The 24,972-nt window shown below is 32.9% G+C and overlaps 1 protein-coding gene across 4 annotated transcripts in view; it reads right to left on the bottom strand.

Annotated features, from left to right (window-relative positions):
• Positions 1-24,972, bottom strand: part of SMARCAD1 (SNF2 related chromatin remodeling ATPase with DExD box 1) — an 82,944-nt gene that overhangs the window by 13,237 nt on the left and 44,735 nt on the right. For all 4 annotated transcript variants that reach the window (XM_004470377.4, XM_058295403.2, XM_004470376.4 and 1 more), the window contains 9 exons: positions 23,948-24,029; positions 22,070-22,461; positions 11,893-12,092; positions 6,223-6,313; positions 4,136-4,235; positions 3,348-3,407; positions 3,166-3,241; positions 1,922-2,057; positions 830-967 (listed from right to left, as the gene is read on the bottom strand). In XM_004470377.4, coding sequence (XP_004470434.1) covers positions 830-967; positions 1,922-2,057; positions 3,166-3,241; positions 3,348-3,407; positions 4,136-4,235; positions 6,223-6,313; positions 11,893-12,092; positions 22,070-22,461; positions 23,948-24,029 — 1,275 coding nt within the window. The remainder of the gene's footprint in view (positions 1-829; positions 968-1,921; positions 2,058-3,165; positions 3,242-3,347; positions 3,408-4,135; positions 4,236-6,222; positions 6,314-11,892; positions 12,093-22,069; positions 22,462-23,947; positions 24,030-24,972) is intronic.

Raw genomic sequence — 24,972 nt, forward strand, 5'->3', positions numbered from 1 at the left:
AGGAAAATAATGTAATCTAAAAAATGGGAATGGTTCCTAATCAGAAACCAGTAATTTAAAAAAATTAGAAAGTGGAATTTCTTCCTAAGATGTGAAGGAGTCCTCAATATCATATGAACTAAACTTAGAAAAAGTAGTTCAGAAAACTTGCTAGGTCACTTCAAAAATTGCACATTCAGGAGGAGAATAACACTAGCGAAAGTTTAAAAGGCAGTTTTTCCCCTAGTGGAATAATATCATAGAACATTTTTGCAAAAGACATGTGACTTGGGAGCCAAGACCTATACAAACCTTGCTGTACTGAAAATCTGAGAGTTTTTGAAGACTCTACTACACTTTTCCTAAGTAATAATGGAGAAAATTAACCAAACTCTTCTTCTAAATAGGATTCTTCTGCAGTTTTTGAAAGAAATTGTTACTTTTGTATTGATATTGACTTTTTTTCAAACTGTATTTCCCACTATAGATATTTTTGGATATTCTAGCTTTGTCCAATTCTTTAGCTTACTCATAAAGAAATACTACTAATTTACCTGTCAAAATTTAATAAGGAAGATGGAATAATCAAAATTCCCTACAGGTATATACCTGAGCTTTCTACTAAATTAAAATCCCCATTGTTCAGAAAAATGATATTAAAAACCAAAAGTTATAGACATATATTATAGAAGTCACCATTTTTTTTTCTTTATACTCTGGCTGACTTGAGATGAATTACTTAAACTTTCTATAGAACATGCACCACAAAACAACAACAACAACAACAACAAAATATCCCAGGTAAAATACAAAGTACTATATTTTGGAGAACATATACATTTATGCTTACTGTCTTAGAAGAAAACATTCTTCGTATTTCACTGGTGCTACTACTAAACATGTGTGGCATAACAAAATTCAACAGGGACATGAGTTCTAACAGATTATTCTGTACAGGTGTGCCTGTGAGCAGTAAGCGATTATTTGCCTGTAAACAAAGGTAAATTTAGATTAGTTTTTTTTTTAAAGCACCTCTTTAAATTCATGCCTACACTTCCCAATGTAAAAATAAATAAAAATAAAATAAATAATGTTAAAAACATGGGGAGCAGGTATAGCTCAGTGGTTGAGTGCCTGCTTTCCATGTACATGGGTTTAATCCCCAGTATCTCCAAATAAAAAAAGGGTTAAAAACATTATTAATAATTTACCATTCTGTGATGAAAGATTAATAAGAGTTAGGTGATTGGTAATTACTATTATCATCTGTTTGTTAAAAGTAGAGTGAGTCCGCGGTTCAAACCCCGGGCCTCCTTGACCCGTGTGGAGCTGGCCATGCGCAGTGCTGATGCGCGCAAGGAGTGCTGTGCCACGCAAGGGTGTCCCCCGCGTGGGGGAGCCCCCACGCGCAAGGAGTGCGCCCGTGAGGAAAGCCGCCCAGCGTGAAAAAGAAAGTGCAGCCTGCCCAGGAATGGCGCCGCCCACACTTCCTGTGCCGCGGACAAAGAAACAAAAGCAGACAAAGAAACAAGACGCAGCAAATAGACACCAAGAACAGACAACCAGGGGAGGGGGGGAAATTAAATAAATAAATAAATCTTTAAAAAAAAAAAAAAAAAAAAAAAAGTAGAGTGAAACTACTGGTTTCATTTTATCCGTAATCTTATTCCTGCATATCACTTTGTTCTACCATTTAAAAAATTTATTAAAGCAGCTGTAGATTGACACAAAAATCATGTAGAAAGTTTGATATCTATATGACAGTGTTAGTGAACCAATATTATTTTAAAGACTGTTAACAACAACAACAAATATACGGTCCAAAAGCATAAAATATTTACTATCTGGACCTTTACAGAAAAAGTTTGCTGACTGCTGATATAGATTACTGTACATATATTAAAAAATAGTCTAAAATGTCATCACTACAAAACACTCTTACATTAATTGTCATAAGGTGCTGGTAGCGGATGGAGCCCATATTCTTCAGCATATGGCCCTCATCAAAAATTGCGTAATTAAGTTTTAGCCGTCGGAACAGACTACGGTCATCAGAACTGCTGATTGCACAATTATACCTGTCACCCAAAGGAAAAACACCTGTAAGGTTACATCTTTAAGAATTTGGAGACTACTGAGAGTTAATTGTTTGGTAAACTATTATTTATACATTTCTAATAGCTGATACCTAGAATATAGCACTAAAAATAGCTGGTGCTCAAATAATTACCAATGCATTTGTAACCAATCATTATCAATGTACATGTACTCAGGTTATGAGAGCTTCAATTTAGAGTTAAAAGAAAATTTAAACATTATAATGTATTTAGATAAATTCTATACACCTGCAAAGAAGAAATCTGGTATTGTTATGGTTTACTTCATGAATTGTCCTATTTTAGAAAGAAGCAGAAAAAGGACACGAAGCTAAGAAATGTTTCTGTTTAGAACCCAATACTAGCATTAAATTAGTAGAGTAGATCTAAGAAATAGGAATTGAAAGCTAGCAGTTCAAGACTATCTATGAAAATGAAGTCCACGCTGTCAAGACAAGATCTGAATTAATTCTTTTAAGGATAGCCTCCTAGAAGAAGCCAGTAGTGAGAGAGAGAAAAAAAAAAACAGCAATTACGGACATGAAGTCTGAAATAACATGGGAGTTTGAGTAACATTTAATAAATGCTCTGTAAGAACATTAAGTTCTCTGCCAGATATTTGTACAAATAGCTACTATTAATGCATTACTAATATAACTTACTCAAAATTACGTATTTCTTCAGCCTTGTATCTGTCCTAACTCAAATTTTTCATTGGGAAAATGAGATTTCCCTGTATTTATTACTAATAATTATTTACAAGTTAGAAATATTATAACATCACATTCTGGTGGGATGTCTTAAATTTTACTTTAAGCTCATCTGAGAGAATCCGATTATAAAAGACAATGCTTTTGAGTAAGTAGACAGAACCTTTTTATAGTCACAGTCAGGGACCTGATGTACTAGGAAGAACTCCTATCTAGTATGTGTAATGCCAAACTGAAAAATGTCCAGTCACTGACATAATCCATTCCATATGAATTACTGCCCAATCATACTATCGAATTTCCTACATGTACCTTTTTTCTTTTATTTTGAAGCTGCACAAATCCCCTCTCCAACCCCCACTCCCAAAACCAAGACTTACGTGGTCACAATTACATTGTATTCTTCATATTTACTATGAATATTATATCTAATTTGTTTACGTTCTTCTTGAGAACCTAGAATTTGAAAATAACAAACACATGTGGATTGTATTTATTGTACTTTACTGTATTTTAGGATTTTAAAATTTCCCAAGTTAAAAACAAAATGATATATTCTTACCATAGTAACAGAGCACCTTTAATGTGGGACACCATAAATTAACTTCCCTTAACCAGTTATCTATGAAACAAAAGGAATATATTACTTGCATCTGCTACCACAGGGTATGTGTGTACAGTGGAATGGACACTGAAGTTTAACAAATTCTAATCAGGAATTACTCTTTTATGAAATAAAATAACCAGGATAACTTTTCAAAATCATAGCTCCTTTACAATCTATTATTCCTGGTAAGTAAAATGATTTTGATGTTCTGAGAAAATTTCATAATGAAGGACAGAGGACCAATCTTTATATTTACAAGTGATTAACAACTTTTTATTTAAAGGCATGTTTTTTGTTAGATTATAGGTACAAATAATTCTCTTAATCTAATCTCTACAACCAGTCAACTGGAAAAGAATTAAACAGAAATTTTAGTAGGATTAATGACATACTTTCTGACCAAAGAAATCTTTAATTATAAATTAAAAGTACTTACATTCTTAGTCACTCTTTAAAATAATGTAATATTATGTAAATAAGTGATCTTAAATGGCCCTTGATTTAATAATTTAAAAGCTGAATGAAGACATATTTGAGTTATTTTCTTTAAAAGACTGCCAGTTAAACACAAATATATACATATACACAAAGGGGGAGAAAGTATAAGGGTACTATATAAAAATTAATATTCAACTCCACAAATCATTTGGGAAACTACACAAACACACACACACGGTTTTTCTTCTACTTAGCTTATATAAAACACTATTCAGTAAAATATAGTTGTCTCCAGTATTACAAACCTATAGTTGAGGCTGGAACAACGATCAAATGAGGGCCTTTATTGCCCTCCTGCAAGAGGTATGCCAGGAATGCAATTGCTTGAATAGTTTTTCCAAGGCCCTAAAATAAAAAATTTAAGAGACAATGTGTGAAATATAAAAATAAATGATATAAATATAAATATCCTGGGAAATACTCAATTTTGAATTCCCTTAATGTAACTGTAAGAATTATTGTGATCTTAGTTCTTAAATTATAGATAAAACTAATCAAAATCTCTATATGATACTACAACTTCCTTTAATGAGCAAGGTGACTATTATTTGCTAATTTATATGTGACGAACATTAATATGGAAGTTTTTCTGCATTGTATAGGAAGGATATAATGTTGGTTATTTTTTATAAACAATAAATATTTAATGCACCAGATGGACTGAAGATGATGTTCCCTATGACCATATGGTTTAAACTTGGCTACTCTATTATAAAGCAATTCTACTCCTAAAAGTAAAATCAAGAGATAAGGGAGTGTATGTCCACAAAGACTTGGTTAAGAATGTTCATAGTAGTTTTATTATAATAGCCTAACACTGAAAATAACCCAAATGTCCATAAGCAGGAAAACAGATAAAAAAATTGTGGCATATTTATACTATGGACTACCACACGGCAGTAAAAAAATTAAGTGGCACTGAATGTACCAAAATGAAATTGTTTGAATCCATTTTTATAAAGTTCAAGACAAGAAAAAGTTAATCTATGGTGACAGGGGTTCAGAACAGTAATGATAGTAGTGATTGGAAGAAGTATGATGGAACTTCTGGGATGATGGAAATGTTTTATATTTTCATCCGGGAGGTAGTCACACAGATAAGTACACATGTAAAATTTCATTGAGCTGTATATTTTTGCATCTGACTGCAAGTAACTTATATATCAATTAAGTACTGTTTTTTTAAAAAAATTTTTTTTTGAAGTTCAGGAGAGCTAAACACTTAGCAACTTATAAAGGTAGGTGCTTTATTAGGTTCAAAATTAATTTCATATATATCAGTTGAAACCAAATACAAACTTAAGAGATAGAAATTACCTACATTTTGTTAATATTAGTTCGGAGAGGTTAGATTACTTGGCAGAGATCACAAAATCCATTGAAAGGCGAAGTCGGGACCCAAAACTGAGGTCTACTGATATCCACAACTGTAATATTCTATATTTCTTTAACTGCTTTTGAAATCTTTCTTATATTTACTCATTTTTCTATTAAATAAATAGCATATTTCTCTTAATAACAGTATGAAGTATGTATGGGAATAGGTCTTACAGTACTAAAGATTAAAGACTATGAGGTAACTGGTAAACAAGGATCATTATCTTTGTTAACAATTTCTATTTGGGGATCTAACTGTGTTTGATGTTTTTTCTCCATTGAACATGACTCATTTTTAATAAACATTGTTTAAAAGTAGAGCTGGCAGAACGAAGGTAAGATTAGATTAGAAGTTGAATTTCTACATGAGAGAACCTTGCGTATTGGCTATAATGAACTTGCCTAACTTAGTTTCAAGCAAATGTGACTTGGGAAAGAAGAGAGATTCAGACAGTGATCTAACAAAAGCAAAATAATTGAAATGATGTTTTTTGATGATGTTTATATGCATGTATTTATTTACTGACAATGACAATTATACACAAAAAATTTAAAAGCCAGGTATAAAAGGCACATACAGTAAAATCCACTTAATAGTATTTACAAATAGAAAATAATTTAGAGGGATATATACCGAAATAGAGCTTATTTCTAGAATTAGGATTAGGGTTTTGCGTAGTTTCTTTGTATCTGAATGGAATATCTAATTTTTACAAATACATTAATTATAAGAAAGAAAATAAATCTATTTCACTTTTGGAAGAAGTGAGGAGGCTAGAACTAAGAAATAGAAAAATAGGGAAGGAAGGGCAACAATAGTTATAAGATCCTGAGGTGAGAACAGTATGCTACAGTGGCAAGGAAAACTTCCATGTTTTAAAGGACAGAGCAAGAATGTTAGATCTGCAGGGTCTTTTAATGAATTATCAAATCCTAGAAATAGAGTTCTACTTACCATTTCATCTGCCAAAATGCCATTAAGTCCATGTTTATGTACCAATGCCAGCCAATTCAAACCAACCTTCTGATAGGGCTTGAGTGACAGACTGGTAAAGAGAAAGTTACAAATATTGTAGAAGTTTATAATTTCAGTTTTCTGAAGGAAGGTTTGTTTACAATGCTAACAAAAACAAACACGTAGGTCTAGCCTTACCTTTTAACTTATCTTACCAGTTATTTACATATACTTAAGAAAATGAGATGAGCAAAACAAAACAAAACAATTATCAAAAACAAGGAGCAAACAGACGAGGGAGCCATCTTGCAAGGATTGACAAAAGCTAATATAGCAGTATAATTTACTACCGATTACATAAAAGTACACATTTTCCAGACATCATCTAATTTAACCCTTTAAAACATCCTACAAATATGCTATTACAATTATTTTAACAGATGAAAAATCTCTGAAGCTTAGTAATTAACCAGAGGTTGTATAGCTACCAAATATTAATTAATGCTAAGATTCAAATTCCGGAGGTCTATCTCACTCTGAAGCCTATTCTCATACTCACCAGTCTAGCATACACCCAAATTAAGATGGAAATCTAGGACAAAGCCTTATCTCCCCCTCTCTGGCCAGTTTTTATCCTGTTCCCTGAATTTCATCTTATACTCATAACTGTTCCCATACAGAAAAGGGGTCTGGACACAGCCATAGTTTAATAATAGTTAAGGGGTCAATATTCTGAAATTAAGATACCATAACTAGAACAGGGGTAAAAAGAAGGGGAGCAGAAATAGGTCCATCTTATATCAAAACCTATGTTTTAACTGTGGGGTATGAAACCTATAAAACATTTCTTATTTGAAAAAATTAAAAGTAGATAAAAAAATCACAGTGTTGCTGAGGTCTTTAGAGTTTGTCTGGTTAGATTTTTAATGGTTTACCTTCATGGCCAGTACAATTCTATGCCAACAACAAAAATAATAAATAGACTAAGACAGATATTTTAATTTCCAGTTGCAAATGAATTCTTTAAGTACAGCAAAAATGAGAGTAAATGCTAACATTGGAATGTTTACCATATGCTATTGGTCTTATATGCATTATTATTTCATTTAATCTATTATACATTATAAAGTAGATATTATAATTATCTCCATTTGACAAATAAGAAGTTTTCTGGGGTTCAGAGAAGTAACTTGCCCAAGGACAAACAGCTATCCAAATCCACGCCTGCAGTGGTAGAACTGGTAATCCAAATCAGGTCTGCTTGAGAACGCAGCCCTTAACAGCTCATACACAATAAAAATGAAAAAGCTCTCTCTCTCTCTCTCTCTCACTCACCCACCCACCCTATGGTCAAACCTGAGTTCTCCATTATTTTTCTGAGTCTTTCCCAGTGCCTTAGTCATCCATATATATAAGCTTTACATTTCATGAAGATAATAAAACTTGATAAGGGAGGCATATTATATCACTTAAAAATGCACCCAGTGTGAGTGGATGTAGCTCAGTGGTTGAGCACCTGCTTCCCATGTATGAGGGTGTCCTGGTTCAAGACCCAGTCTCCTTAAAAAAACCCAAAAAACAAAAAACAAAACCAAAAAAAAAAACTCCACAAAACAACCCCCCCAAAAACAGCACCCAAGGGCCAGCATGCTATCTGAAGCACAATCTACATAAATAGCCAAGAAATGTTAAGAAACAAAAATTACCAAAATTCTTCACCACCAACACATGTTGAGAAGCAAGTCTATTTAACTGTTAAAATATTCTTAAATAGTCTTCACTATACATAAGTTTAGAAAGTAATGATGAAATTTTAAAAGCATCTATTACACAGAATTTTTCATTCAAATGAAACTGCTTCATCCACAATCACAAAGAAGCTCTGGTAAGGCGGTTTGATCAAGACATTAAAAAGTTTTATTAGGCGGCGGACTTGGCTCAGTGGTTAGGGCGTCCATCTACTACATGGGAGGTCCACAGTTCAAACCTCGGGCCTCCTTGACCCGTGTGGAGCTGGCCCATGCGCAGTGCTGATGCGTGCAAGGAGTGCTGTGCCACGCAGGGGAGCCCCACGCGCAATGAGTGTACCCGTAAGGAGAGCTGCCCAGTGGGAAAGAAAAGTGCAGCCTGCCCAGGAATGATGCCGCACACACGGAGAGCTGACACAACAAGATGACGCAACAAAAAGAAACACAGATTCCCATGCTGCTGACAACAACAGAAGCAGAAAAGCAGCAGCAAACAGACACAGAGAACAGACAACCGAAGTGGGGGGAGGGGAGGGGAGAGAAATAAATAAAATTTTATTATATTGAAATATCTGTTTAAAAATATGTAAATATTAATGTGTATATATATTTGCTCCTGTGCTAGATATATCTAAGTTACAGGTAACTTTTTTTTGCTTAGTATCACGAAAGTGCTGCACATCATAGATCCTTTCTCCAGAATGCAAAAGGATCAATGAAATTGTAGTTTTGACTCTCTTTGAACACAAATCATTTATTACGACAAAATTTTAAAACATGAGAAATAACTATATTATTTCTCTAGCAGTTCCCGACATTTAGATGCTATGTAACTATACCTCCCATTTATTTTGATGCTCTACAATTTTCTGACAATTTTCATGACTGCATATGAACCCAATCACCAGTTCTACAGATGAGAATGCAATAATCTGCTCAGGGTTAACTAAATGTTAAGAACTACGGTTCAGGTCTTCTGAATTAATTGAGTGCTCTCTTCTCAACAGGGCATTACAAATACCAACTTTAAATTGAAGGTCTTCTTAACCTCCCACTAAGGAAAAAAGAATTTAAGATTTTAATGAGATCTTGAAAGAAAATGAGGCAGCAGATTATTGTGAAGTGACTTGTTTTGTTAGGGAAAAAACATTCCTCCAGACAGAATTAGCATAATTTCTTCAAAGAGTAAATACTAAATTGGTTTTAAATCTCCTGTTAGAGAAACTATTTTCAAAATTATTTTGAAAGGTGAGAAAGGCCTAGAATAGAAATGATGTTACAGAAATATATACAATGTTCTAAATTTGTGTGTAAGGTACAGAAAATAGCTGGAAAGACTCATTTGAAGCAGTTAATATAAAACAGTTTAGGGATTATAGCTGACCATAAGTTTATCATGTCTTAAGTGTGACATGGCTGCTGAAAATACTACCACAATACTAGTTTGTGTTAACAGAAGTATTCAAACTACTAAAATATTTAAATATTAGTGCTTAGGTCAAACCACATCAGTAGCACTGACTTCCACTCACATCACTGTCAAATGCTTTCAGGCAGCCTATTTAGGAACAGGATAGGGAACTATCCTATCAAGTTCAGGACCAAAAAGATCAGAAAAAGCTTAGTAGCGTTAGCCCAGAAAGAAAACAGGACAAATATAATTAAATATATTTATATTGAAAGTTTAAGAAGTCTTTTCAGTTAAAACATTTTAAAGCTGATAAAATTTTAGATAAATTGCTAAAAGCTTTAGAAATGACGACAGCTATGACAGAATAAAACAGGAGAAATACTGAGGTTTTCTGTTTTCTTTAATTTCCTACTACATATTTTAACTTTAGATAACTTTAATTTTGACATACATAACAAAGATTTTATTCTTTCCTATAAATAATTTACTTTTAATAAGGACTTGTGGTATATTTTAATTTCCTTTGTATCTAAAAGACAAGTTTTCTTCTCAACTCATACCATTTCTAAGAAAAGCCAGAAAGAGTTAACAAAATTTTGTTTCAAAGTAAACTTTGCTACAAAGAATCTGCTCTGTTAAGAGAAAGATCCAAGTATAACAGGTTAAACATCAGAATAGTCTGAGTATTTTCCTCTGTGCTAATAAATCCTTTCCCAAAGCAAAGAAACTACTTTAAATGTCTCTACAATAAGCAGCCATGATGCCTGGCCAGTACACCAAGTAAAAATTGCTCGTGCAACTCTTACGTTGGCTAAAAAACAAAAACCAAGACAACAAATTTCACCCCCTAAAAGTGCAATTAAATAAACTTTAAAGGAACTATCTTACAGGTTTTGGAAGTTGTACTTTGGACTAAATCCAATGAGCATGTTTAAAAAAAAAACACAACTATTTTTCTCATCTATCAAATATTTCATTAAAAATTTCTTTTCAATCAACAGAAAGGATAATTTATTACCTGATCATACTATTTGCAAATAACAAGACTGGATAAATGTGGGTTTAGGAGAGAAAATTTTTAAGTGATGCAATAAAGCACTTGATTTTTAAAATCCAAATTATGATAAAGTAGACTCAACTGGGTAAGTCTTGTAGAGTGAAGAACTCTCCATATCCAATGCTGGAGAACAAGAAGCAGCAGCTCCAACTACACTTTTAGGAGATGAATTTGCTGATATGGCCATAGTTCTTTCTATGCAACAGAGAAAAGAGCTTCTTTGTGGGAACTGCATCACGTTTCCCTACACCATCCCATAGCACCCTAGAAGGGCACAGAAAAAGATTGTAGCTTACTATTAAAGGCCAGTAACCATAACTTGATTTCTTCCCCCAATACCTCTATTTTTAATTAACCAATGATCAGGCAAATATGCTTTTGATCATTTATTAAAAAAAAAACACAAAACCAGGTAAAAGTAAACAAAATGATCAACTATGGTAATTTTAAAGAGACCCTAGCACTAATCTTGTTAAAATAACTCTCAGAAATACTCTGAACAGATTAATTCATTTTTAAAGTTGCATTAACATTGTATAGTGTGGATAAGCCATAATTCATTCAACTATTCTCTAAATATGGGGACTTGAATCGTTTCCATGCTTTTGCCACTGTAACTAATATTATAGTAACCAACTTTATACATTTTTTAAAAGGAAATACTCTGAGCAGTTCTGATTCCCCGAGTTGTTTAAACTTTTAAAGGAAGTTCAAAACTATTTTCCCCATCCCAATTCCCCCAACACCACGCAAATGGGGTATTCAGTTACAAAATACCATTTTATATGTACTGGTCATTGGACAAATGTTTTAGTGAAAATAATTTAGTGTCTATTTCCTTGCCAGGTTTCTGACAAGGTATGCTACTGAATGGTAGCAATTTCGGGGAATATGTACACTTGTGTAATCTATTTAGTAAGTGTCTGCCCTTTCACTTTCTGATGTAGTTCCACCCCAGAAAGAGATTAAAAAATCTGAGCTTTTGAAAGCATCTAAAACATTTCATCAGGTATAGGATATTTTAATCATTCCATTTTGTATACAACTTAAAAAAAGCTGGGTTAAGAGGAATTTTTATACTGGTACAATTAAGCAGCTGACTTTTTGAAAGCCCAAATTTATGTATACCAATAGCTAAAGCTACCTTTTCAGTTTCTGTGATTATTTACAAAATTATCTGTTACCAGACAAGGAAGACATGGGTTATAAGACCATAGTAGTTTCTCTCTCTAAATTATATGATGAAATAAAAATATTCTGCTGAAGGTAAACAAAGCACAATCAATGAAAAACAACCATTTACCACTTCATGTGCCATTATAGGAAACCTTGGGTTTCTTTTGAGACATCAGTTTTATATCATTTCTGCATTTAATTGCCCAACCATACTACAGAAGTTCAGAAATTTTATACAACTGGGATAAAATTATGAGTAAGTGTAGAGCAAATATTACCTTTGGTTTAAAATGGAGGGTTGTTCTATATTCCATCCACCTCCATTTCCAGTGAGCATAGTAACTTGTTTTGTCAGTTTATTTGAAATGTCTTCACATTTGTTCATAAGCCTTATAACTACATCCCTTTCTTGGATCAATGTTTTACAATGCCATATCAAATCTTCTGATAAGCCATTAGTTTTGGACATCTTTGTGAACTATGGCAAGAAAAGAAAAATAATCAACTAGTTCAGTTCCAGAAAACAGAAAGGCAAACATGATTATTTCTCTATGATGGAAAAAAGTTTGTTAATAAACTTTTATTAATGGGCTTGATTAACTACTAAGAGAACTCTATTTGTCCTTCACATTCAAATTCCTAAGTGTTTTGCTTTGATATCCTACTGTCACCTCAAACCCATTACGCTGATATAAAATATTCCTCCCCGCTCCCCGCCCCACCCCGGCATAAAACATCAAAACTGTCCCTGGTAGCTCTTCTCATATAGGAGAAAAATCTCAAGTACTTGTTAATGTTTCCTACCAAGTTTTGTTTTTATTCAAAATCTCAGATTTATTCTTCTCTATTACTCAAGGTAATACTCTGACATCAGTTCTAGATGGATTTACTGTAATAATTGCACATTTGCTCTCTTGCCCCCCATTTTGTCACTCCCCATGACTGTTACATATTACTTTAAGATTAAAGTTCTTAACAGTACCTTTCTATATCTGTCACCAACATGCAAACCTCTCGGTGGTACTGGTAGCACAAAATTGTGAACATAATTAACAGGAAAGAATTACATATTTGAATATGCTTACAAGAGAAATGTGGTTAAAAGGGGAAATATGAGATTGTATATACGGTACTTGTGGTGGTTTGAAGCTGTATTTACCCCAGAAAAACATGCTCTTAAATTTAATCCATTTCCGTGGGTGTGAACACATGGTAAGTAGGACCTTTTGATGAGGTTACTTCAGTAAAAAAGGTATAGCTCACCGCAATCAGGATGGGTCTTAATTACTGGAATCCTTTATAAGTGAAATACAGACAGAAAGAGAAAGCCACAACAAACCAGAGATTGAATATTGACGGAAGCCAGAAGATAAGGGAGAGAGCAGAAGATGTCGCCATATGCCTTGCCATATGACAGAGATGCCAAAGATCACTGGCATTCAGTCTTCAGAAAGAAAGTATTTCCTTGAAGATACCTTGATTTGGACTTTCTTTTAGCCTCAAAATCATAAGCAAATATATTTTCATTGTTTAACCTGATCCAATTTCATCGTATTTGTTTAAGCAACGTAGGAAACTAAAACAGTACTAGAATAAAAATTATAAAATTATAAAATCCCCAGAACTGCACAACAAGAGTAAACCATAAGTAAAACCACTGACTCAGTTAGTAGGACAGTTACAAAAATGTGCTTTCATCGATTGTAATAAATATACCACACAAATGCAAGGTGTTAATAATAAGGTGGTATACGGGAATCCTATATTTTATGTGTGCACTGTTCTGAATACCCACAACTTCACTAAATAAAAAAGTACAAACTCCTAAAGCTTTCAAAATTACAATTGTCACTTGATACTTTACTGATAAACAGAAGCTATTACCTGAATAGATATTACATGAATCAACTTAATTATGATTAATTCAATAAAACATTTTTAACCAATTTCTATATAATACTTATATAAATGGTTTTGTGTGAAAACTCAAAGAATTTCTTTCAGAACACACTTGTACTTATTCTTCAAAAGGACACAGTGAACATTTCACAAGCAAAAGTTATACTAGAATTAGAATTTATCATATAGCTAGCTGAAAAAATATTCTGAATATTACAAAAAAAATTGGTGAAAAACCTTAGTAATAGCTGTTGAAAGCTAACAAAAACAAAAATCTCGTAATATAGAATTAAGTGACGCTAAAATAAAACCATCTGTTAAAATAAAACCACACGATTTTGATTTTACTAAGCATATTCTTGCAAGTTACAACAAGAATTATATTAACAACTTTAAATTACCCTTGCAATCATCGCATTTCTAAATTCAAAGAGCAGCTCATATAATAAAATTCAACACTTACTAACTGGATATCCTAAGCTAATTTTATAAAAATATCAGCTAAACAGCATACATCTAAAAATATTTAATCCACAATAAGTCATGTGTTAATTTTTATTATTAAATATACCTCTATTCCAAATTCACTTCATTAACTTAACTGCGTGATTTTTAAAAATGCACTAAAGAAATACGAAGTTATTTGTACACTACTTTACATTTTTACAAGGATAACATTCAATCACCATCTCACCATATTCAACCCTTGTGTGCTTTCCAGGGAAAGGATCTATACATAAAAGCAGGACTGATAAAAACCAGTGCCTTTAAGATTTTAAGGAGGTATTACTAGCAAGCAATTTTAATGAAAATATTTTTATTTTCTGAAGGAACCAAAAAATTACAGGCCAAGAAACTACTATGGGTATGCTACGTGTATGTGTAACATGTATGTATGAGAGAGAAACAACAAGAATTAGGAAATAGGAAAGAAATATATACTTTGTTCCTTGTATGTAGTGGAACTATTAGATGCCTTTTATGCACCAACTCATCCAAGTTGGGAAACTAGGTAAGGGATTCCAAGTTTCATGTGTGTGCTTTTCACTGTAATGAGTGCCTCCCTAAATAAAAAAAATTTAAAGACCTGACAGAAAAAAAATCCGGAACTTTTTTCTTTAGCCAACTACCATTTATTGTGCCTTTACTATTCTGTTTATAATTGGTTATTATATGGACCCTACTTTCACACTTAAGGAAAGGTAGTGCTGTCTACATTTTTAAAATTTTATTTTTAATTTACATACAATAAATCGATTTTTTTAGGGGCACATAAGTGAATTTTTAGAAAGGGAGAGTTTTGCAGTCACTACCACAATCAGGATACAGAACTATTTCCTCAACATATAAGTGCACTTACTATTTAGCAACTTTATCCTAGCTAGTGAAAGGTAGGTCATAGACAGAAGTTGTGTCCTATCGTCTTGCACTTTATGGTCATTGGAAAAGACAGACAACAGGTACTTTTAAGTGTAACAACTGATATTACAAAGGGAAAGAACAGAATTCTATGGGCAGTTATTGCTAGGAGACTGATCTAATTTAGGATCTAGGAAGTTATTTCAGAGTTAAAAGGCCAAAAACAAAAAAGAACTATTTTGACCCAAAGAAGATCAATTCAACATGTCCAAACATAGAGAAGTAAGAGAAAAGCCTAAACAGGAAGGCAGGAAGGGTCACAATCATTAACGAGTTGGACTTTGGCCCAGTGGTTAGGGCGTCCGTCTACCATATGGGAGGTCCGCGGTTCAAACCCCGGGCCTCCTTGACCCGTGTGGAGCTGGCCATGCGCAGTGCTGATGCGCGCAAGGAGTGCCTTGCCACGCAAGGGTGTCCCCTGCGTGAGGGAGCCCCACGCGCAAGGAGTGCTCCCGTGAGGAAAGCCGCCCAGCGTGAAAAGAAAGAGCAGCCTGCCCAGGAATGGCGCCGCCCACACTTCCCGTGCCGCTGATGACAACAGAAGCCGACAAAGAAACAAGACGCAGCAAACAGACACCAAGAACAGACAACCGGGGGGGGGGATTAAATAAATAAATAAATCTTTAAAAAAAAAAGGGCACTGGAAAACTACTGAAGGGTTTTAAGTCAAAAAGTGACAAGATTAGATATCCTATTGAGAAAAATCACTAAGAACAAAGTAACGATGGCTTGAAAGAGAGCAGAAGAACTACAAAGGTAGCTGTTACATCCCATTAGGTGAGACGGTAGTGGCCTGGATTAGACATGCAGAAGTTGACTGATTCATAACATTTAGGAAGTAGAATCCATTAAATGTGGAGATGAGTAAAAAGAAAGAATTATGCATGACTGCCAGATTTCTGGGCTTCAGCAACCAAGTGGCTAGTGATATCATCACACTAAAATTTACTGGGATGATGAATCTGAAGGAAGTCTGCCTCTGGATATTTTACATTTGTGGTAGTTGCCAAATTTTGAAGAAGAGACTGCCAAAGTAGTTAAATAAAAAGATCCAGGAAAAGATAAAAGTTAGAGAAAAAATGTCTACGTAGGTAGCCATCAAATAAGAGACAATGAACAGACTATTCAAGGAAAAACACATGGAAATGGAGATTAGAAAACCCAGGACAGAATCTTGAAGACCATTCACATTTAAGAGTTTTAACATTGTGAGAGAACAAGAAAAAACATAGAATGTGGTGGCATCAAGGAAGTCAAAGAAGAGATACTTTAAAAAATGAGAGTATAATTTCAACTGTTAAAAGAACAATCAACTTTTCATTGATTTTTGTTTAAGGAAAAAAAGCTTTCAGCAATACAGTTAAATTCTTAAGGATAAAATAAAGTCTGGTGTTTGTTTCAAAATAATATGAGATGAAAAGCAGTGCATGAGAGTATATATCAAATAAGATTAGATGTGATAATTAAAGCTGACAATGAGTAAATGGGGCTCATTATACTGTTCTAATTTAAAAATTCTTATAATAACCAATTTGGGGAGGGGGCAAAGAGGTACAAAAGCCTATTCATAACTTCAGGACGTTGTAGCAGTTTGAGTTGGTTACTGAAATTTTTATTTGGGCTTGACTTTTTGCTTATTTCTGAAGTCAAAATTTTAGAACCACTCAACTCCCTGGGGTTTCCTACTTTCCCTATTCCTCCCCTCAACATATACAACAGGTAAACCAGCTTTAGACAGGATCCAAACTATTGCTGCTGGTTTATAAATTAGATCTATCTAATAATAATCCAACTGTCCACTGATGTAAAACATTAGCAATCTTCTTTGAGAATAGTTTAACTGAATGATGAATTTGTTAGAATTAGTTACAGTTTTGAGTAACAGTAAACCTAAAATAACAGGGATTTAACTGAAAAATAAGTTTACTTCTCCCATAAATGAAGTCCTAAGTAAGCAGTTCAGATCTGGTGTAGTGGTTCCAAAAATCAAGGTCTTCTATATTACTGCTTTAATATTCTTCACATATTGTTTCTACCATCAAACTGACTACTCAATCAGCAGGAAGAAGGGATCCTTTAAGGACATTGCCTGTAACATAATACTTTTGCTTATAAACCATTGGACAGAACTTTGTCAAATTACCACAATGTAGGTTGAAAATTATAATCTGTGTTGTGGGGAAAGTGTCCAGCCATAAATTTAATTAAAAGCCCAGGAAAAAAAAAAAGGAAGAGGAAACTGGTTTGACCAACAAAGTTTGATTTAATATAGGAAGAACTGATATTAAAGGATAATCAAAAACAACAAAAAGCATTTGACCTTTCTTAGCATTTCACTAGAAATAAATACCACTGTTCTAAGGCAAAATGTTGAGGATATCGATAGCATAACTCATACAAGTCAAAATATTAAAAAAGGGAGAGAGAGTAACAGAAACTCAATATTTACTTCCACAAAGTCTTCATTAAGTTTGGGGTTGGGGTGGCACTTCAGGAAAGGTAGAAGAACATTCCACTGCCACCATGTTGCTTTCTGAAGACAAAAAGCATTTAACAATCCTGTGAGTTACTTGTGTTTCATCAAAAAAGAACTAAGAGGGCACATTTTCAGGATTTGGACTTGTCCTGGGTGGTGCTGCAGGGACAGATGCTGGACATTGTGGGTCCTGCCATGGGCCACTGGGTGGAATGGAGGAGAGTGTAGACTAGACTACAATGTAGACCACTACTCATCTGGTGCGGCAGTGCCTCAAAATATATTCACCAGGTGCAGTGACTGTGCCATGATAATGAAAGAGGTTGTTGATGTGGGAAGAGTCGGGTAGGAGGGGTGGGGGGTATATGGGGACCCCATATTTTTTTAATGTAACATTTAAAAGAAAATAAAGAAAAAAGAATTAAGAAAGTACCTTGTAAATGCAGGATCTTTTAGCAAATTTGAAGTTGTTGATGAACTTATGAAAGATGATCCTGTTTATATAATATGAACTATACAAGTATATGCATAGATAGATGTAAAAAAAACTTAAGTGTTTGTTGGGTATCTTTGGTAGAATTTGGGGTAGTGTTTACTTCTTTGTTCCAGTACGCAATGTTTAAATTAAATGATAAAGCTATTTTTTCAGGGGCTAGAAAAGAAATATAATTATTTGCTAGATAATCACATGAAAAAAAGAACCTCAATATGGCCCTGATTACTATTATCTATTAAAAACCGAAGGAATTTTTTTCCTTTTTAAAATAGTCAGCAACAGAAGTACCCCTCTCTTACCACACTGTGTCACTCTTACTGCACAAATATTTTTAAAATTTCTGTATGGAGGCGGAAATTAAAAAAAAAAGAAGACAGATTTAATTCTCAATTTAATGCCCACTTAACAAGTAACATATTTGAAAAATTTGAAAGCAGAATCCTAGTCTTATTCATTGCTATAAACACTTGAAAGCAACCAGCAAAGCACCTTGCGAGAGGCCAATCAGAACGCATTTATAACTTTTAAATAAAAGTTTATCAGATTTATACAAATTAAAACAAAGTCTGAATAAAGAAATCTTATAAACAAATTTACTGAAGCCCTCCTTATTAGGAAGGAAGAACTAGGCAATATAATGCTTTAAGTGACCAATTTAGGTTGACATTTTGCAGTAATTACCAGGTAAAAAAACAAAACAGAAAATCCATGGTTTAAGTTAGCAGCGGATGACGTAGCACAAGGTGTTCAACATGACCTAAACCTGGGTTGGCTGGTTCACAGTCAAGGAAATCTATATCTGCACCGATATAAATATTAAAGAGTAGATAATATATATGAAAAGTTTTAGGTTGAGTTATGTATGCATGAATTGAGTTATTCATGCCTCTTGCCTTGGTCAGCGTAAACACATTACTATTCTAATTAAAATGTAAAGATGCAACTATCCCCTACCGTATTTTGCACAAGCTATACAAACAGTAAGTGGTTGGTGAACTGATGCCATCAAATGTGTGATATCTGGCATTACAAATTCCCATTTTACTACATTACCAGTACGTGTTTTTAAACTAATGACATTCTGGCTTGCTATATTTCCAAAGTGTATCTGATTTAGTGATGCCACTTTCTTATAATAGGCACCTACATTACTATTATATAGAAAAATTGTAGGTAAAATGAAAAATTACAAAGAAAATTATAACTATTAAAAATTTTATTTCAAAAAGTTACAAATATATATATCCTCTATATAATATCCAATGTATTTGTTTTTAAAATTACATTTTCTTCACATAAAATGAGGGTGACTAGAATATTTGAGATATAAATATTAATTTCTAAAATAAGTGTAATTCTCTGACAAAGTCATAATACAAGAAAAATGTGCAATTTCTGGCTTTAGAAATTATTGTTAAGAGATCACTCTAAGTAGTTGATATTCTACTTATAATATCTTGAACAAAATCTAATCATTTATAACTTTACACATTTTATCTTATAAAAGCCCTTATATAATTTTCACAAAGTACTTTCACAGTAAAATAAGAAAATGAAACATTAACAGTTTCACTTTTACTACTAATGATAAAGAAACTTAAGTTTTAACAAAAATCGTAATTATAATGAATATGCATACTTGATTCACTTGCTCAGGATGCATTTTTACATGAAAAAAGTAGTTACACATTTTTAAGTTCTGCCAAATTCCCAAACTGTTAAGACTAAGTAAGTTTCAACAATAATTTTAAGAAACAGTTCAGTAGACATTTACAGGTTCTTCTTAACTAATATATAATACTCTGAAATTTTCACTAAAGTATGACAAAGTGACATGCATGAAATGTTGACTAATTCTCATAGGAATTTTAAAATATAGCAGCTATGAAAACAAAAATAAATGTTTTTTGGGGAGCAGATGTGGCTTAAGCAGTTGAGTGCCTATTTTCCACATGGGAGGTACCAGTTTGGTCCCGGGTGCCTTCTAAAAACAAAAACAAAAACAAACGAAAAAACCAACTCAGGGATGCTGATGTGGCTCAGTGGCTGAGCGCCAGCTTCGTACATACAAGGTCCTGGGTTCAATCCCTGGTGCCTGTACCTCAAAAAAAAAAAAGTTTTTTGTTTTTGTTTCTTTTTTGAAGTTCTATGGAGGTATGTATCAAAAGTTCCTGGTTAATATGGAAGGAGTAAATTATATAGCTTTTAACTAAAATGTGCATAAGATCACCTGTAATGATTTTAAGTTATTGATTTTTAAATGAGTCACATTCAAAATTATAGTTACTGAAAATTAAAGTTAAAATTTTAAGCAAATTAAAATTCAAAGTTTGTATACATTTACTTGCTAATTTTAACTGTTTATTTGCAAAAAAATCATTTGCCTACTTTGCTTAGGACAGCGAAACACTATATTCACTGCATTCAATTAGTAAATTTATTTTTAAGATACTTTCAAATGTGTTAAAATAGTCACCATTAAGATGGATGGCTAGAACACAGTCTTTGTGTTCGACTTGGGAAGGGGGGCAAAATGCTACAGGATGTATAAATGGGTAAGACATAATCTACAAATTCATGTCAAGACTAATTTAAACTATGTCAATTAATTAGTTGGGGAAATATGCTTTCTACATGTTAAGTTGCTAAGAATTTTTAAAAGCATCTGGCACATACACCTCTGGTACAATTGTATAATTTACTTTTACTATTTGGGCAAGTAGTTACAGTAACTAAACACACTGGTGCAGATAATTGCATTCCTTATTAAATAAATTAGAATCTCAACAAGCCTGAGCAACCCAACTTTGCAATAATATAGGAGACCATAAAAGATTAAAAAAAGAAGAAGAAAAGAAAAAAAAAGAACAAGAAAGCCCTTCAGCAAATACTTTAACAAATAAATCACTCAGGCAAAGCCAAACAAGTTTGAAAAGACCTGCTTTGACAGATGTTCTCTGGAAAAGCTAAAGCTTCAGGCAAAACGAATGGTTTTAATTATTTTTTTTAAGTTACAAAATAGTAATGTTGTTTCTGTATTTTCCAAATATTTTAATTAAAAAAAAAAAAAGAAAAAGCTTTTTACAACTACTGTTCAAGGACGCTCCCCTACTGCCACTTTAAGACACTTATCAAGGGCATTTATGCTCATATAGATTGGACACAGGTATAAAATTAAGCACAAGGCAACTCTTTCCTATTTGGGCAATAAAACTTCCTAAAAAGTTTTATAAATCACCAAGAGACACTTCATCTCCTAAAGCTGTAAAAAATCATCCATACTGCTTTCACAGCAGGGCCTATATACAATTCACACTATAAAAGCCCATATTCTCACAAAAACTGAAGCAAAATTTAAAAGACTAATTCTTGTTATTTCTCTGAATGAGAAAAATTTGATGACTGTTGAAATTCGTAAAACTCAAAATACATGTACTTTGGTTAAAACCTGTTAACAGGAAATCAAATTTCAGAAAATGATCATGCAAAGTGTACTTACCAGTGTTTATGCCTTCCTTCCCTTCACCTAAAGCTTGAATTCTAGGCTTCCACATACTTTTCTATCTTTGCAATTAAAAATGCTGCAGCCTGCTACACTCCATAAAATGGCCGCGTTGTTTAACCAAGAAAAACATGCTAGAGATTGAGCTGTCACTTTTAAAAGAAAAAGAAAACAAACAATTGCTTCTTTTGTGGTGGAGCATAAAATATTTAGGCTGGCATTTTCAATCATGGAGCTCCTCTGGAAGTTGCTACTGTTCTTCAAGCAGTTGTAATAATATTTCTGCCACATTCTTGCTTTCTGCATGGTGTATCAGCAGTAACAGATCAGAACAGGCTAGCAAACAACTCCTTCCTAAATGTAAGCTCTAATTTCTTCTTCTGCAGTGAAATGAACCAAGTTTCTATGCAAAAGAATGAGTGACAGTATTCTCAGCCAATCAGCTTGGGTTTTTTCAGGAAAATCACCCCTTAATTCATTCAAAATTAGATCATATGACACTATTTGAAATACTATTGGCTTACAATGAAAGTAATGTTTGACTCTATTCAGGATAAGGCCACCCATCTATGTTTCTCTGGACTGAAGACACCTTGACTATAAACGGTACTGTGAATTAAATACACACACACACAGAGGAGGGAAAAAAGAATGTAGCCTTACCAGAGATTCCCAACTATTAAAGGGCCGGAGTTCTGTTATCTTCTGAGCCTTTTTCTGAGAACACTGAGGAATCAAAGTAAGTTCACCAACTGAAGCATCTTGAAGGAAGTGAAGAATTTTACCTTTATAGCCATCCTCCATCACTTCTTCACCACTACTATAGTCCTCATCAAGTGAACTACCGACATCAGAACCGGAATCATATTCAGAGTCTTCCATAACTCTCTTAGGATTAAATACATTTTTTTTACGTTTCTTGTTAAAACCATTTTGTGGTTTCATGGAACATTTCTGTTTTAGTTTTGTTTTAGCTGTATTTTTAGGATAATTTTGACTCCTTGAAGAAACTTCTTTTCCATTTGGAACCTCATTTTGTGAGCCATACTGCATATCTGTGTACAAAGAAAAACAAAAATAATAACTAAATTAAGAATATATAAATTAAAGATAAAGATCTAAGGCTTAAGATAAGATATTTAAACATTTACATTTTGCCTGCTTCTGAATACAGAAGAATCTCCAATTATTTTTTTGCTAAATCCTGATACACTTTAAAGAGAAATAATATTGAAGTAGAATTTGGAATAGAATGAATTGAAATAATTAGTTTCAAAATCAGGTAACAACTTGCTTTATAAAATGAATTAAATGTAAATTTCTAGTTTTTTAACAAAGGCCCTGAGAACATACATGGCAGCTGCATATCCATAAGACATCACAGATACTATTTAGCACCTCTACCCTGATGCCTACCCTGGTGGATGGATAAAGCAAACATCCTACTATGAAGCTTACTAATGAGGTATCTATATTTCAGCCATCCATATTATAATATTTTTTCCATCACCATCTCTACTATTTTATGTTCAACCTATTTGAAAATTAGAATATCAAAAGGCACTAACTAGTTTACCACTGATTAATCTATCAAATTTCCTCAAATTCTAATACTCTTGTGATTGATGGTACATTATCATTTTAAGTATCTGTAAGAAAAGATGCACCAATTAATCTAACATCATATTTTCTAATTATTTAGATGTTTATTTTGTACTCACTCAAAGGGCTTTTAGATATAAATTATCATATATTCATTCTTGCGCATACATAAAAATATAAGCAAATAAATTAAGGTATTCCTCAAATTTCTTCACATTCATAACTATCTCTTCTGAATTGTTCTTTTGACTCAGAATTGGTGATATTAGCTGCTTTCATTTTTCCACAAAATTTCATTCTCTGTGCCATCAAGACCACTGGCGTACAGCATTTCTTAAAAGAATTCAATAAAAAACAAACAAAACTAAACCCATTTTACTGGGCTTTTAAGCTGGCTTCCCTATAATGAAGTCCTAGTTTATTTGATTCTTGCTTAGGTATGTTACTAAACATGTGTGATTCAACTCTTCCCTAACACCTCACCTCCACCATCTTTCTCCTAAAGATAAGTTCCACTGTAGGTTTAGGGACTTTCTTCAAAGTTGATGATACCCATACCTTAAGGCTGGTTTTTCACAGAAGTACTCTGGCTAAGACATCTACATAAAATGATTATAAAATACCATTTTAATGAAGAGCTGTTAAAAATCTTTAAATGTTTATTTTATACTCGATAAAACACGGTAGTTTAAACATAGCTTTAACTATCAAGAAAAGTTGGTCAAAGAGAAAAAAAAAAAGTTTCATTTTACTCTGCCACAAAGAACAGGTCAAAACATCTGGGAAGTGATCATTTAAAGAAAATTTAAATCATTATTTCCAATATCTTTGCAGTCCCATTCTCTGATTACTAATAGACTTAGTATTTTCTTATACACTACAATATGGAATATAATGGGAAATACGTATTTTCTATAATGACATAGAGTAAAAAATTACCTTGGTCTTCTGCAAACACTTTTAAAGATTCTAAAGCCTCTGTGTACATCCATTCATGTTCCTTGAGTACTTCTCTTAGTGCCTAGAAATAAGTCATTCATCTTTTTATTAAAAATCTCAAATTAGCAACTTAGAGAAGAGAAAAATTTTATGCTCTTTTAAAAATAAGTTAATCCCCTCAAAATGTAGAGAATTCATATCTGCTTATTTTACATTAGTTTTTATGCTGATTTACAAATGCTTTCTATTTATATATTTCACCTCTGCAAAGTCTTCAAAGGGAAGAAATTTGTATTTATTTTTGCATTTCTAACTCTCCCTATGTAGTGCTCTGAATACTAGAGGATCAAGAAAGGTTGCTCAATTAAAAATGAAACTTCAACATGTAGCTAGGCTTTTATAAACTGCCAACTTCAAAACATGTAGTTTCAATATACCTAAAGAACCAGCATAGCAAAACAACGTTGCATTCAGCTCTTCAGAATTCAGCAGATATACCACTTATGCATATATTTAAATAAATCAATGCAATTGAAAAGTTTTTCAAATGTTAACGAAATATGTGCTTCTTTATACAACCATGTGATTAAACATGTGGTACTTTTAGCACTGGCATGTGTCTTTATTAAACCTTAAAGTATTTTCACATCTGAGAACTAGAACATAGCTTTTGGAATAGTAAGACACTGAAATGCAGTATTACATTTTAAAATACCTATGAAAAATTTAAAGGAGAACATGAAAAAAGAACCACAACAAAACCTAAAGCAGTTAGTTGACTTAACATGGGGAAGAGTTATAGATGATGTTCTAGATGACTTAGATTTGATAAATAACTTTATAAAATTGTTAATGGTTGTATGTTATAGTTATTAATGATATTATAATAAGCAAACAAGATAAACAGTGTAAAAAAAGCAGTGTAAAAATAATTTACAACTGATAAAAGGACAGTTTGAAGAAAAAATTAAAATAAAAACAAAACAAACAAAAGGACAATTCATTGGAAAAAATGCAAAACTCAC

The sequence above is a fragment of the Dasypus novemcinctus genome, chromosome 1 (assembly GCF_030445035.2).
Source record: "Dasypus novemcinctus isolate mDasNov1 chromosome 1, mDasNov1.1.hap2, whole genome shotgun sequence".
Lineage (NCBI taxonomy): Eukaryota > Metazoa > Chordata > Mammalia > Cingulata > Dasypodidae > Dasypus > Dasypus novemcinctus.